The 15,753-nt window shown below is 35.8% G+C and overlaps 1 protein-coding gene across 1 annotated transcript in view; it reads left to right on the top strand.

Annotated features, from left to right (window-relative positions):
- The window catches only part of COL19A1 (collagen type XIX alpha 1 chain), a 388,031-nt gene that overhangs the window by 95,821 nt on the left and 276,457 nt on the right, over positions 1 to 15,753 (top strand). The window contains exons 10-11 of the mRNA XM_060190822.1: positions 9,779 to 9,823; positions 12,605 to 12,649. Of these exons, the coding sequence (XP_060046805.1) occupies positions 9,779 to 9,823; positions 12,605 to 12,649 (90 nt within the window). The remainder of the gene's footprint in view (positions 1 to 9,778; positions 9,824 to 12,604; positions 12,650 to 15,753) is intronic.

Here is a 15,753-nt window from a genome sequence, read left to right as displayed (position 1 = left end):
GACTCAGAAACTTACACAAATTTTGTGAACTAACTAAAAAAAATTTTTTTAATCATTTGACCTTCTTTCTCTAGTCTAATTTCACCTAATTTGCCATTGAAATTAAGAATTAAGATTAATTTCAGGGTTTATCTCAATTTTTAATGTTAGCATGTCTGTTTTTATAGACTCTTAAAATGCAGGTTTGAAACAATAAATGATAAGGGGGGAATTTTTATTCTAACAGTAGGATGCTTTCTTCCTGTGAAATTGTCAAGACTAATAAAATAAGCATAAACTCTATGTTAATGACTATACCTCTTGAACATAGACTCACCTCTACTATTTGCAAAATTCTGCAATTACTTAAATTATAGTCAACTTTGGGCATAAAATTGAACTTTTAATTATAGTTCATATACACAGAAAAAAATTACCACACAGAAAAAAGTCCTGAAAGCATACTAGTTGGCTTCATTTATTAAATTGCTGTAATGATATTTGAATTCTCAGTGCAAAACTATGGCCTTTATGTAGAGGATATCTCATTTAATTTTTATCTGTAGGAAATGTTGATGCAATATAGCACTAAATAAAGCAGAAACATGAGAAGGGCAGAGGTAATAGAAGAACAGGAAAAAGAAAAAGAAACTTGCTCAATCTGCAGTAGATTTTATTTCTTAATGGTTTCTTATTCCCTTTAAATGCCTTTCTCTTGCATCCCAAACAGAACAGTTGGCAGAGAACACAACAGATGGATGACAAGCTCAACACATGCAGTAGATCTGACACCCAGACACTTGACTTTTATTGGCTAAACAGCCAGATTTCAGGAATCTAATCTGCTATTGTTACTACTTGGTTTAATACACTGAGAATCTAGCTTAAAAATATTAAAATATTATAATGAAATTTTCGTGTACTCTACTTCTCTGCATAATTGAGTGGCTAATTATTTTACTCTTGTTTTAAAATGCTGCAATATACAAAAGGTGAGTTGAAAGATGTAATGAGTATTATAGAAAGGCACCTGTAATTTCAGATATATTTCTTTTTTATATTTATTTATTTATTTATTCTCTTTTGTTGCCCTTGTTTTATTGTTGTATTTACTGTTGTTGTTGTTATTGATGTCATTGTTGTTGGATAGGACAGAGAGAAATCGAGAGAGGACGGGAAGACAGAGAGGGGGAGAGAAAGATAGACGCCTACAGATCTGTTTCACTGCTTATGACTCCACTGAAGGTGGGGAGATGGGGGCTCAAACTAGGATCCTTATGCTGGTCCTTGTGCTTTGCGCCACCTGTGTTTAACCCACAGTGCTACCGCCTGACTCCCTCAGATAGATTTCTTAAAACAACTCTGAGCAAATGAACTTTAAGCCAGTGAAATCTTTAGGAATATAGGCTGTGTAAAGTGCAGAATGAACCTAAAGATAGAAGATTTGACAGGATGATCAGAGACAATTGCTCTTTCTTTTTTTTAATATTTATTTATTTTCCTTTTTGTTGCCCTTGTTTTTATTGTTATTGTAGTTATTGTTGTTGATGTCGTTGTTGGATAGGACAGAGAGAAATGGAGAGAGGAGGGAAACACAGAGAGGGGGAGAGAAAGACAGACACCTTTAGACCTGCGTTCTGTAAAACGACTCCCCTGCAGGTGGGTAGCCGGGGGCTCGAACCAGGAATCTCACACCGATCCTTGAGCTTAACCCGCTTCGCTACCTCCCGACTCCCAATTGCTATCTTTCTTCCCTACAAGTGAGAGTGGCATCAGTGCATTACCACACATTAGTAAACCCAAAGCTCAAGAATAAATACATTTTTTATCATATCTCTTTGGCATTAACAGTTTATTTATTCCGTTCAAATAGCACTTTATTTATATTACTGGTATGGATTAGGAATTTGTATCTATATCCTAATGAGTTTATGGAGAACAGGAATTGGTGTTTCTGATTCCTTTCATCCCACCCAACACCTGGCTCAGTGCATAGCATCTGACTGATTCTATGTTTGTTGAGTTGCTCAGAACTCAAGGGATATAACTTCAAACCAGAAATAAAAAAGATAAACAGAGGATGAATTTTAGAAAGCTGCTGTAAGGAGATTGGGAAAGACCTCTAATGGCAGTTATGCTTTAATGCAAGTCTTTTGTAGTGTCTATAAAAGCATCATACTTCAGAGTTTCCATAATTCATTAGTCAGGTATGAAAGTCAGCAAAAGGTACAGTCATTTCTTTCTAGGAATAAATAAAGCAGAAATAAGTGCATGTGTCTATATGATTTGTTTTCAGTTTTATCTTGAAAAAACTCTGCTCTCCCTTCTGTAACATAAATATTCAAATTATCTTGTTCTCATTTTAGCTACACTATTTTTGAAAATCTCCCAATTTCTTTAGACTGTTGCTAAGATGGTGTATGTTCTTGCTCCATATATTCACTACCATTTCCCTCATGGCCAAAGATAAGTAACCAATGACATTAGCATTATTAAAAATACAGTAAAAGTTAAGTGATATGGAGTGGAACTATAAATTTCTCATCACTAGGAATAATTTGGACAGGAAATTCTCTGCTCAGAGGTGGGATTTACAAAACAAAGGAAGAGAAAATAGAGGGTAAACTTTTAATTAGCTATATCCTATTTCAGAAGATACATGAACCTTAAAGAAGGGTGGTGGGCCACTATGGTTTTCCACAGTCTAAAAATGGGTTGACTTTTGGTTTGTTTCAAGTTCATGTGTTCAGTTCTCTTTATTCCACATATGAGTGAAATCATCCTGTAATTGTTCTTTATCTCCCTGCTTACTCACTAAGCACAATTTTCCCTAGTTCCATCCATTTTATCCCAAAGGACATGAAGTTATTTATTTATTTATTTATTTATTTTGCTGAGTTAAGTACTCCATTGAGTATATATCCCAAAACTTTTTTGTCCAGTCATCTGTTGAAAGGCATTTTGGTTCCATCAGGACCTGGAGAGAGATGAGGAAAAAGGGAGGGACATTTAGATGTAGTAACTGGGTTATGTATGGTTTGAAGGGGAAGAGAGGACTGGACTTGGAAGAAAAAGGGGGGTGGGGAATTACATGAAAATGTAGACAGACAGTTGTCTGCAACTTTGGGAGAACTGCAGTAGCTTGTAATGGAGGGGCTCAGTATTCAGAATTCTGGTGGTGGTAATGGTGTGGAATTATACCCCTGTTGATGTGTAATTTTGTAAGTCAATATTAAATCACTAATAAAATAAAAAATACAAAAGCCTTAAAAAAAAAAAGGTGATGACAGTTTACTTTTAATGAATGTCTTATAGCTCACAAAATGTGAAAAGTTCAAACACTTTTCTCTTTTTTTATTTAAGAAAGGATAAATTAACAAAACCATAGGGTAGGAGGGGTACAATTCCACACAATTCCCACCACCCAATCTCCATATCCCTCCCCCTCCCCTGATAGCTTTCCTACTCTCTATCCCTCTGGGAGCATGGACCCAGGGTCATTGTGGGTTGTAGAAGGTGGAAGGTCTGGCTTCTGTAATGGCTTCCCCGCTGAACATGGGCATTGACTGGTTGATCCATACTCCCAGTCTGCCTCTCTCTTTCTCTAGTAGGGTGTGTCTCTGGGGAAGCGGAGCTCCAGGACACATTGGTGGGGTCTTCAGTCCAGGGAAGCCTCGCCGGTATCCTGATGACATCTGGAACCTGGTGGCTGAAAAGAGAGTTAACATGCAAAAGCCAAACAAATTGTTGAGCAATCATGGACCCAAAGGTTGGAATAGTGGAGAGGAAGTGTTAGGGGGATACTCACTGCACACTCTAGTGTACTTCTGCTTTCAGGTATATATTTTGTGGTAGTTTATGGATACGTGTGAACGTATGCTCTCTCTCACAGAAACTGGTGTATATCTAGGTTTGGGGACTTTGTTAGAAAGTGAACCACCTGAGATGGAATTAGAGTATACTATGAAAGGAAAGGTCTCACCCGAGTAATGAAGCTGAAGGGTTGTCATTCCACACGTGAAGTCTCTGGACACAGTCTGAAGTGAAGCATGTTGAGGTGGCCATCGTTGCGTTGATTAGGTTGTGATTGGCAGATGCAGTATTATTTTATATGGATTGGGAGAGGCATACGGGAAAGTGGGCCCTATCCAAGGGTTCCAGGACTGGGGGAAGTAGAGATTCTATAGTGGAGATGTGAGGTTCCTGCTGTCTTAGGGTTCAAAAAGATAATCACATTATTTGGTAATTGGGTTAACTTTGAAAAGTCTTTTTGTTAGGGTTTGTTGTACAGTACCTGTACCTTGTATATAACTGTGCTATTGGTTGCTTCTTATCTACTTGGTCTAGGCTTTTGAGAGAATCCGCATATCAAATACACAGCCTATATATTAAAAAGACTCAGTCTGTGTTTTCAGTGTCTCTCAATCTCTTTTTAAGTTCTTTCACCTCTTTCTTAGTTTTCTCTAACTCATCCTCTGTCTGACTAATTCTGTTTTCTGCTTCTGTTAGTCTGCTTTCCCTTCCCTCAGCTTCTTTCTTCATTACAGCTATTTCAGCTTTCAGTTCTCTAATTGCCTCAAGATAATCAGTATTTTCCTTGGGGGTCTCAACTGTTGTTTCCCTAATACTGCCATTCCTTTCCTCCAATGTTGTTTTCATTTCTGTGATTAATAAGTTTATTATTGCTTGCATACTTTTCTTGTCTATGGTTACTTCTGGCTGATTTGTACTTTCTTCTGGGCTCTTGTCTTCATTCATTGGAGTAGCAGTTTTATTTGTTTTTGATCTACCCATTTTTTTGATTTATGTGTTTCTTTTTTTTTATGCTCTGTTGTTGTGTCTTGAGTACAAGCAACACTGTACTAAATACCTTTATGACAATTGCATTCACCAACCTCAGGAATTACAGTAGCAACTGAAGCAAGTATTGAAGCAGTTTAATCACTACCAGTTAGCCAAACAATGTCTCCAGTCTGTGAAATAATAGTAACCAAATCCCAGGGAAGAAGAAAGAGAAAAGAAAGAAGGGATAGCAAGAATAGACAGTTATGCAAATCTACTATCCACTGTATATTCTAGGGGTAACAAGAGGGGAAAGGGAAGTAGAGCAGAGATACACATATAGAGAGTCCACTCTGTGTCAGATTTCTTCCCCAAAATAATTCACAAATTCAGAAAGGCAAAGAAGAAGGAAGAAGTGTATGACAAGATAAAAAAAAAAAAGAGAGAGAAAAGAGAAAAGATAAGAAAAAGAGCTGTAATTAAAGAGCAGTGAAAGGAAAGGGTTTTTTTAAATTACTTTATTTTTAATTTAATTTAATTTAATTTTTTTAATTAGCTAGGAGGAGGAGGAAGGGGAGAGTCTGTAGAGGAGGTAGGAGTAACGAGACAAGTTCCTCCCACAATAGATAAGATGCCCACTACCCTAGCAATGAAAGATACCCTAAGAGTTAATTCTGATCAACCTAAAGGGGGGGAAGATATATGCCTTTATATAATATTAATAATAAAATAGAGCAGGGTAAAAAAAAAACCCTGTCCCAGATTACCTCAAACCTCATGAGCAGAGGCAGCTTATTGTTAAGAAAGAAATTCTATTTAAATCATGGACTAAAATACCAATTGGAAATCGAGAGAGAAGCATTTTTATTTCTCCTTATTTTGAAAATGGAAGGAAGAGACAGCAAGATTTCAATGAAGGCAACTAATGTTGGCTCACTCAGTAATTTTTGATGGACATTATTTAGAATTTGGCCCCAACCTGCCTGTGTCCCAAGCAACAGTGATTTGGAGCAAACATATTCTACTTACAAAATTAAATTGTAGATAAAACTTTGATACAAAATTATGCATCAGTATGTTAAATTAAAAAGTTTTAAAAAGACAATATTATTTTATATTTTAATATTTTTGACAAATAAGACAAACATGCTAATATTGTCTCTTGGGAATTAGGAACATGACAAGTGATTATAAATATGTCCTTCCACTAGGGAAAGAGAGAGACAGGCTGGGAGTATGGATCAAACTGTCAACACCCACGTTTAGTGGGGAAGCAGTTACAGAAGCCAGACCTTCCACCTTCTTCACCCCATAATAATCCTGGGTCCATGCTCCCAGAGGATTAAAGAGTAGAAAAGCTCTCAGGGGAGGGGATGGGATATGGAGTTCTGGTGGTGGGAGTTATGTGGAATTGTACCCCTCTTATCTTATGGTCTTGTTAATACTTCCATTTTATAAATTTAAAAAAATAGGGGAAAAGTATGTTCCTAACTAGTACATCTCTAGTATCTTCGAGAAGATCACTGAGAAGAAAGATGGACTTATGAATGCCACAACTGCAGATTTTAAGCTTCAGAAGTGTGCAAAGTATTTGAAAATCTTTCACATGTTAGCATGTCATGTATACTAGACTCATTTTCTGTGGAAGTAGTCAGTGTTATCTACTGAGTGTTAAGGAATTTAGAATTATGTTTTTTTTGTTTTTTTTTTAAATTTTTTATTTCAGAAAGGATTAGTGAACAAAAACATAAGGTAGAATTATGTTTTTATAATTTGTTCTCAGGAAATAGCAGAGGCCAGTCAACACTCATCACCAGATAACAAATTTTATTTGCAGCAATACTAAACCCTGGTGCCCACTGACAAAAATAAGTTCTTCTTCTTTTAAAAGTATTTTTAAATTTATTCTTTTATTGGATAGAGACTGAGGAAACTAAGATGGGAGAGAGAGAGAGAAAGAAAGAGAGACAGAGAGATGCCTACAGCTTTGCTTCACTCCTCATGGAGCTTCCCCTCTCCCCTGCAAATGGGGACTGGGGACGAGAACCTGGGTCTTTGTGCATGGTAACATGCTTTCTATCAGGTCCACTTGATTCCCCACCCATCCCCCACCCCGCCCAAGAAAAACATTCTTACTATTTAGAGACTTTTCAATACTCAATTAACAGTGTATCTGGGTGTAATACTAGCCTGACACTTTCTGGAGTGGCACTTTATGTGCCAGTACTGAATTTCAAAGCTCACTGTACATAAGAGTTGGATGTAGCAAAAAAAAAAAAAAAAAAGATTCCACTATATTCACTTTCTAAGTATTTTCCAAGTGTATTCGGTACTAGTGTATTTTATTGGATTATATGCCATATCTGGATAGCATGTGTAACTTGTAATATGATATAAAACATTATGTTGAGCTAAATGATGAAAATACTCAGCCTATTTTGGACAACTGAACATACTTCTCTGATGAGTAACAGCAGCTCAATTTTCATACGGTTCTCCCAGAAATAAAATATTTGCTGTGTTTTAGCTAGTTTTTTCCCAAAGGACATAGGAAGGTTTTAATACATTTGTGTAATGCCTGAAATTTAGATCTATAATGATTTTAAGTAATAGAAATGTTTCACCCTATAGACGATTACATTATATTTTATTAATGCCTCAACATTTAAATTATATTACTTAGCAATACAGTTTTGCCTCTTATGTTTTGTGATGGCAGTTTTACTATAGAAAACTTTTATATAATTTAAGAGAAACCTTGGTTTATTTGTATGTTGCCTTGAATACCTAAATAAAATTACTAGAATTCTCTAAAAATATTGTGAAATAACAGAGATATCTTTGGAATTACATAGACTATATTACTGTCATTTCAAGGTTTGAAGATAAATTTTCCTTTAGTGTGTTGAAATTTAATTTGTAAAGTCTAAGAAATGGATTGAAAACACTGTTGCCTTTTAAGCTAATTGCAAATGTGTACAAGAAGTAAAAGAGAGTAGTAGAATTGTTGCTTTAATATTAGCTGTATACATTTGGATATTTGGTCAATTCCTGTAAGTGGCTAAACTGCACTCCCATTTAGAATAAGCACATCCTCCCGGGAATATCTCTTAATAGCTGATGTGCTTTGTTAAAACAGACTTGTCAAACATATGAGACAACCTATGAATCCCAGTAAAGTGATAGAAATCTGCTGAAAACCTTATTTTAAATTGTAACCAGGTAAATGGGAAGAACTTAGAATTCTCACAGTTATTTTATATCTTCAAAATTGAACTAAAAGGAATCAATTAAGAAAGTATGTCTGTCTAACAGCTGCGTAGTACTCTACTGTGTATATGTACACAACTTTTTTAGCCATTTCTCTGTCATTGGTCATCTGGGTTGCTTCCAAGTTTGGGTTATTACAAACTGCTGCCATGAACATATGTGTACATAAGTCTTTTTAGATAGATGTTTTTTGTTTTCCCTGGGTAAATCTCCAGGGAAGGGATTGCTGGGTCATATTATGTTCTAATGAATCTGTAGACTGCTTCCTGTAGGGGTTGGACTAATATAGGTTATCTCTATTACAACAGAGTTGTCAGAACTTGGAGATATCATGTTGAGTGAGACAAACCAGAAAGAAAGATCAATACCAAATGATATCACTAGTAGTTAGAACTTACTAATAAAGGATTGTAAGGGAAAACAAGGTGAAACTTGGACTGGGTGTAGTATATTTCACCAAAGTAAAGGACTCTGGGAAAGGAGGGAAAGGAACAGGATGAAGGTACATGATGGTTCTAGTATGTGTTCTAGGTACAAATTAAAGGGAGATGAGAGGTTCTGCCTATGTGTGAAAGACTATACTGTAAGCCACTAACCAACCCCTCATAAAAATAAAGAACACAAAAATTTTAATAAACCCAATGAAAAAAAGAAAGTATATATGTAGGCATATTTCTATCAAGGTAGGTATATATAAACATATGTGGAGAGAGTATTTTCCATTTTAGACAAAATTATAATGAACAAACCCAAATTAAATATTTTTATGTTACAATATAAATAGATGGTTAAATGTACAAAAGTGAAGTATGGGTTCAATTTTCAGTTCTGTCACCTGCTGACTATGCATTCATTTGTAGTATGAGGATCATCACATAGTATGTGCCTAGCTCATAGCATATTATTCCATATTTTAATATTATACTTGGAAATTTGAAAGAAAGAAAATGAAATGAAAGATACTAGCATGTGATAAAACAAATTCTGTGGAGAGAAACAGCAAATCAAATCTCAGTTAGTGCCACTAGCTGGATAACCTTGAGCTAATCTCTGGAATCTTTGAGCCTGTTCTCTGTCTTCCTCTTTTGAAATGTGAATACTGGACCAGAGATAGTTTACTCTGGAAGAGCACAGAACTTATGTGTCTGAGGCTTCAGAAGCCACAAGTTCAATACTTAGCAGTATCTTATGCCTGAGTTGAGCAAAATTCTAGTTTCTTCACCTTACTCTCTACAATTCTTTTTATTTGTCAGTGTTTGCTTCTTATAAATAAAATAAAATTTATATATATATATATATATTCATGAAAAATATACCAGTAGTGGGGCTGGCAAAGATAGCTCACCTGAATAGTGCATTGTCCTGAGAGCCAGGTGGTGGTGCACCTGGTTGGGCGTACCTTATAATGTGCAAGGACCCAGGTTCAAGTCCTCAGTCCCCACCCACAGGGAGAAAGCTTCATGAGTGGTGAAGCAATGCTGCAGGTGTCTCTCTGTCTCTCTTCCTCTCTTCTCTCTCAATGTCTAGCTGTCTCCATCCAATAAATAAATTAAAAATAATAAAAATAAATTAAATGAAAATACTGTGCATACAGTTTTAAGATGAGCAAGAAATGGAAAGCCCCTACAGAGATGAACATTTAATATTAATCTAATTTTCCCTGCAACACTAGAGCAAGTTAATAAAGGCTACAAAATTTTTCTTTATTTTTATAACTAATAAAGCATATTCTGTGTCCTTCTTCTAGGGTGAAAATGGTCTACATGGAGTTCCAGGCTTACCTGGTCCAAAGGTAAAGAATTTTCTGTCTTTCATTTATTAAACTTTTAACACTGTGAAAATTGAATTTACACACATTACAAGAAAATTTCAGACAGTGAACGATGAAATTGACTTTCCTACAAGACTGTTAGAGGACCACTAACTGATATTTCCTAAGAAAATTTGTGAAGGTAATCTGTTCTCAAATGAATCACTTTTAAAAGAGAGCTTTATCAGAGAGCTTAAGTAATGGGTTTCTATAAGCAACAATTGTGATTTCTGTGGGTGATGGGAGTGTACTTCTTTGGGAACTATTCCACTGTTATTCTCCAGATTCTAAAATGAAGACTAGAGTACTCTTCACCTTTGATTAAATTAGATTGTATTTTATCTTTCTTTCTGTATGTCCCAAATTGAGCCAAACATGTGCAGTGACATAAAATATTAACTATTGCAAAGGTGCTATAACTAACCTCTTCAAAAATTAATAAAGACTTTTGCATTAGCTAGGACACATCTTCCTTTGCCTATTATTTTCTTTTTCTTATCAATGTAAACTTACCCAAGTTATCAGCAAACTTCATTTGTTCCCTTATATTACTCAAGGTCTGCTTTGTCCCACTGGAAAGGAATGTGATTGAGACTAAAATTACTGGAAACACAGAAACCAGTCTGTTTAAATTTTTTGAAGTTAATCTTAGGGGGAACAGCAGTCAAAATACCACCCAAATAATTCCACCACAACTTAGAAAGTATTATTTATGTAATATTAGATGCCCTCAGAGTCAAGAATATCACTTCTAATTTCTGGAGAAATTTTACATGTCTTAACAACAAGATGTCAGAAGTTACTGTTATACCTAGAGTTTTCTCAATATTTAAAATTACTATTAAAAGATAGACATTTATTTATAGTTAGCAACTCTGGAAAAATTCTCCTTAACTTGGCTTGATAATGACAATAAGGCTGAAGTGGCAAACTTGCAAATTATTTCACAGGAATTCTAGACAAAACCCATTGATACAGCATGTGCTTTATCTGCGAGTAGAGTTGCAAGCCAAGGAATGTACAGATTTATCTATTGGGAAATAGCTTTGGACTTCCCATCAGCTGTGGTGGCTCTATCAGGCTAACTTTGTGTGGGTGTTCTGGTGTGTTTAGCAGCATTGATGTCAGCTTGATGTAACAGATCAAAAAAAAATCTGTATTTAAAGAAAAGTGGTAGAAACAAATACCATGAATTTACTGGCAAATATAACGAAGTATCAGCCTTTTTTTTCTATATTACTACCTTTCTCAGAATATATTAAAGAGAAGTAATTATGTAATCACAGATGTATACATATATTTTATTAGGTATGTAGTATAATATAATATACACACTAACTGTACATATAGTAGAATTAATTAATTTTAATTTTATCAACTATTAAAGATAATTATTACAGAAGAGATTGGAAATAATAAAATGTCATTTCTTTAAAAAATTTTTTTTTAATTTACTTATTTATTTTTCCTTTTGTTGTCCTTGTTCTTTTTCATTGTTGTTGTAGTTATTGTTGTTGTTATTGATATTGTCATTGTTGTATAGGACAGAGAGAAATGGAGAGAGGAGGGGAAGACAGAGAGGGGGAGAGAAAAATAGACACCTTCAGACCTGCTTCACTGCCTGTGAAGTGACTCCCCTACAGGTGGGGAACCGGGGGCTTGAACCAGGATCCTTACACCAGTTCTTGCACCTTTGCGCCACGTGCACTTAACCTGCTGCACTACCACCCGACTCCCAGAAAGTGTCATTTCTTGTGTGCACTTAGAAGAAATGTTTTCACAGTGCTTTTTATAGGGTTGGATGAGTATCACCCATCCCACTTTCTGGTTATTTTGTCATGTAAATGCATGGCTTATAGAAAACATGCAATGAATGTACAGTACAACTACTATAAAGGATGAATACTAGGAACACCTATACAGAACTACATGAGAAATAGATTTTCAGTTAGAGATAAAAATCAAATTTTAGTTGGGGAAAGTTTATTTCAAACAGGGATTTATCCTTTTTTGGAGGAATTATGATAGTTAAGAGTCACCAGACTTAACAACTGCTAATTCTTTTCTTTGACTAAAAGGCAGGAGACCTGGATTACGGAGAGCTTGGTGCTGTATCAGAGCTGAAGCCATAACTCTGGGGTTCAGACTTGAGCTCATTCATCCAAAGCTCTCCCTAGAATGTAATTCCATAGAAACCAACTAGATAAAGCTGACTTAGTGAAATAATTAGAATGGTAATTAAAACAATAATGCCTAACTTAGTTTGTGTCAGATGCTGTAATATTGCGTTCAATTCTCAGAGCATCTATGAGAGTAATCTGTCTCTCAGGCTCTTTGAGAACTATATTGATTACCAGGGTGGAGCACATGATTTTGCTGGAGTGTGTAGTGATTTACAGCATGTATAAGTGTGAAATTAACCCTTGAATATAGAAAACTATACCATTTCAGTATTTAGTAATGTTGATTTGGGGGAAGTTAAAATATTGGAAATGATTTATTCATGATTGTCAACTATTTTCATATTTAGAAACATTATAGCTATTATAATAATAATTACTTATGTTAGAAATAGTGTTTCTGGAACCAAAGGTCCCATATTCAGTTCTTAACACTACCACAAGCCAGAGATGAGCAGTGCTATGGTTAAAAAATACACACACACACACACACACACACACACACACACACACACACACACACACACACACACACACACACTAGTGTTTCTGTTATTATAAGCACAATGTTTTTCTTCTACAGGGAGAGCAAGGTCTTGAAGGTGACAAAGGAGAAATTGGTGAAAAGGTAATTATTTCTCTTTCCATATTTATCTATAAAAAGTGAACTTGAAAATATTTGAAGTGCAATATATAACTTTTCACTATCATATACACTATTTCTGTAGAAATAATTTAAAACATTTGCTTAGTTAAGGTAGATATAATATATTAGTGATTGTCAGAAGTCATTCTGAGCTTGCTTATATAGCAGTCATACCTAGACATTTATACCTAGACATTCCAGTAGTTATACCTAGACATATAGTTATACCTAGAAATTCCAGTATTTATTAAGAATTATGGTTTTTATGTTGTTTTTCAGTGTTATTGACATGCACTAGGTCTCCTCATATTTAAATGATTTGTGTTGGCTTCTGTGTAGTTGGTTTATCAGTAGAATTTTTCCAAAGGAAGTAAAATTAAAAAGCCAACTGTACTAGGGTTCAACTGAAAAGATATGGTACACACAAAATAAAATAGCTTGAAAGAATTTAATGAGAAACTATTTAAAAGGTTTGGACAAGATATAAAGAAAATCACAGGGTTTGTTTCAGGGTACATCAGATACTATCAGGTTACAGTTAACTTCTAAAATCTCACATGGGTATAGATGTAGAATCAGAGAAAACATTGTGGAAGTATATAGATAGGCATCTAGGGAAGCAGTTAAACTAATTCAAGCAGTTATGAACAATTTTATAGCTTTCTACTGCAAGAACAATGACTAGAAGTACTTTAGTCACCCAAAATTTCTTTTAAGACAGTCATTTGAATTCTGAATTTCATTGTCTGAATTCACTTTTCATCAGAACAAAAACAGTACTACTCCTTTGTTTCATAAAATTGCATATAATTGGACAATCAGAATGAGGATGAGAAAGGACAAGAGATAACCTCATATTAGAAAGTACTGCCTTGAATTAGTTTTCTTGGCAGTAATTAGTTATTTTCTTCTTCAATATTGTTTGTAGACCGAATGAACATCTGTTATAGTTATAAGACAGATAACATGTGATGATAATTTCTTCTACTCACAGAAATGTGCAGTGGAGAAAGCAGCTATCTACTAATCATAAAATTGAGGATAATTCCATTAAGTGATGACTGTTTTTTATAGCCTTTCCTTTTCAGAATCTTGAGGGAGTCTGGCTCCATAGTGTGCGAGCTCCTGCAAGGGTTTGAAGGAGGGGAGAGAAATGAAAACATTAAGAGGCAAGGAACCTTGGAACCATTCAGGGCATTGCCTGGAGTGAAATGCTGAACACACTTATTGGGACATATTTATACAGCAAATTTTGGCAAAATTCCCCATAAATTTGAAGCCTTCACTCAATTATGTAGTGATATGTCTTACTGGACTGAGACATTTTCTCACTCTTAAGTCTAGTCTGGGAAAAGGTCAGAAGCAAAGGGTGATAGCCTTTTCTGCATGTAACTTCAGAGATCTTGCGAGTTTTAGCATGCCCACAAAGGTTTGCTGCTGAATAGCTAATTAGCATGTGTCATGGAGGATTTGCCTCTAAAAGCCAATTCACAGTTCTACTATTAGGTTTGTCTCAGAAAGGTTTTGACTATTTCTCTCTATAGGTTAGTATGACCTGTCTTCTACAGAATCTTTTGAATATTTTGGGTTTAAATAATAGTATTGTAATGCCATACCTTAAAACAAATGCTTTATTTACATATATATATATATATATATATATATATATATATATATATATATATATATATATATCATGTTTTACTTAGTGGAATTTTACCTATAGGAACAAGTGAGATTAGAAAATAAAAACTTGCATCCTCTATCATTTAAAGTCAACATCTCATTAAATTTTTAATGACTATTTTGCTGTTTGTATACATAGTATTGTTCATCAGTGCTGGGCTAGCTTCGCTGGCGGGAGACAGACGACCAGGGACTCATGGCTGAGCTGGAAAGCAGTATCTCTTTATTCATGTAGAACGCAGCACAATCTAAGCCATCTAAACTAAACTAACTATATTCACAGTCCTGTCCATATATATATATATATATATATATATATATATATATATGTCCATATATTTGCCAAGTAGGGTGGAAACAGGATGTGACATAGAGAGGGTGGAGCAAAAAGTGACTGGTGCAAATCAGGGTGTACTACAAGAGGGGGCGGAGCAAAAAGACATCATGAACCAGTGGGGATTAAACCAATGCCCTGCAGGCAGGGTAGTGCTTAGTTAACAGTGGTTATGTAAATAGAATACAGTGTTAAGCAGGGGGAATTAAACCAATGAAACAGAAGGGGTTTTAGAAGCAGAATTAGAAGCATACCAACAATTCCCCCTTTCTTTTTAACTAATGGTCATAGTATCAGGAGTGCAGGGTGAACAGAAACCTATATCATACAGGCATTTTCAAAAGAACTGGAACAAGACATGGAGGAACAAAATAGGAGAGCAGCAAGAACCAGTGTGATGCCAAGGGGAGGCCTGACGGGGGCGTTTCCTACCTCAAAGGGCAGTGCCTAGCAGGCGAAAGGGCATTTCTTGCCTCTGGGGGCATCTATTGCCTCAAAGGGTGTTTCCTACCTCAGAGGGCCTTTCCTGCCTCTGGGTGCAGGACCTAGTAAGGAGGAGAGGTTTCCTGCCTCTGGGCATAGGGCCTGCAGGTGAGGGGGTGTGACCTAGGCAGCTGGGTGCGGTCAGTCTTTGAGAAACCCAGCAGCGTAAAGGGAAGCTGCTGTAAAGTTGTATGAGGTGTCCAAGAGGTGTACTAGTAAGTCCGATGGAAGTGTCAGTCCAAAGTAGATGACCATGGAAGAAATGCCAGGGGATGAAACGCTGCACGTCTGTCTCAATGGGGAATGTCAGCCACCGGAATTCCGCTTTTCTGTAAAGAGTGAGCTTTGGAGTCTGTGAATCTGTTTCTTCAGGTCGTGCCAGGTCACATCATTGGTTTCGGGGGGGAGGGGGCTGCTGTAGTCGTGCTATATTGTGGGCAATGTCAGAGAACAGGGGTCCAAATGGATTTCCGGGGTTCCATTTGAGCAGATGCTTTTTCATGTGAAGACTTGACAGCTGTAATTCACTTACTTGTCAAACAAAACTTGTAGCAGATTAGAAGTTTACTATAATTGATAACTC

This window comes from Erinaceus europaeus, chromosome 4, assembly GCF_950295315.1.
Source record: "Erinaceus europaeus chromosome 4, mEriEur2.1, whole genome shotgun sequence".
Taxonomy (NCBI): domain Eukaryota; kingdom Metazoa; phylum Chordata; class Mammalia; order Eulipotyphla; family Erinaceidae; genus Erinaceus; species Erinaceus europaeus.
The sequence above is the reverse complement of the archived record's forward strand: the minus strand, read 5'-3'. Positions and strand labels throughout refer to the sequence as shown.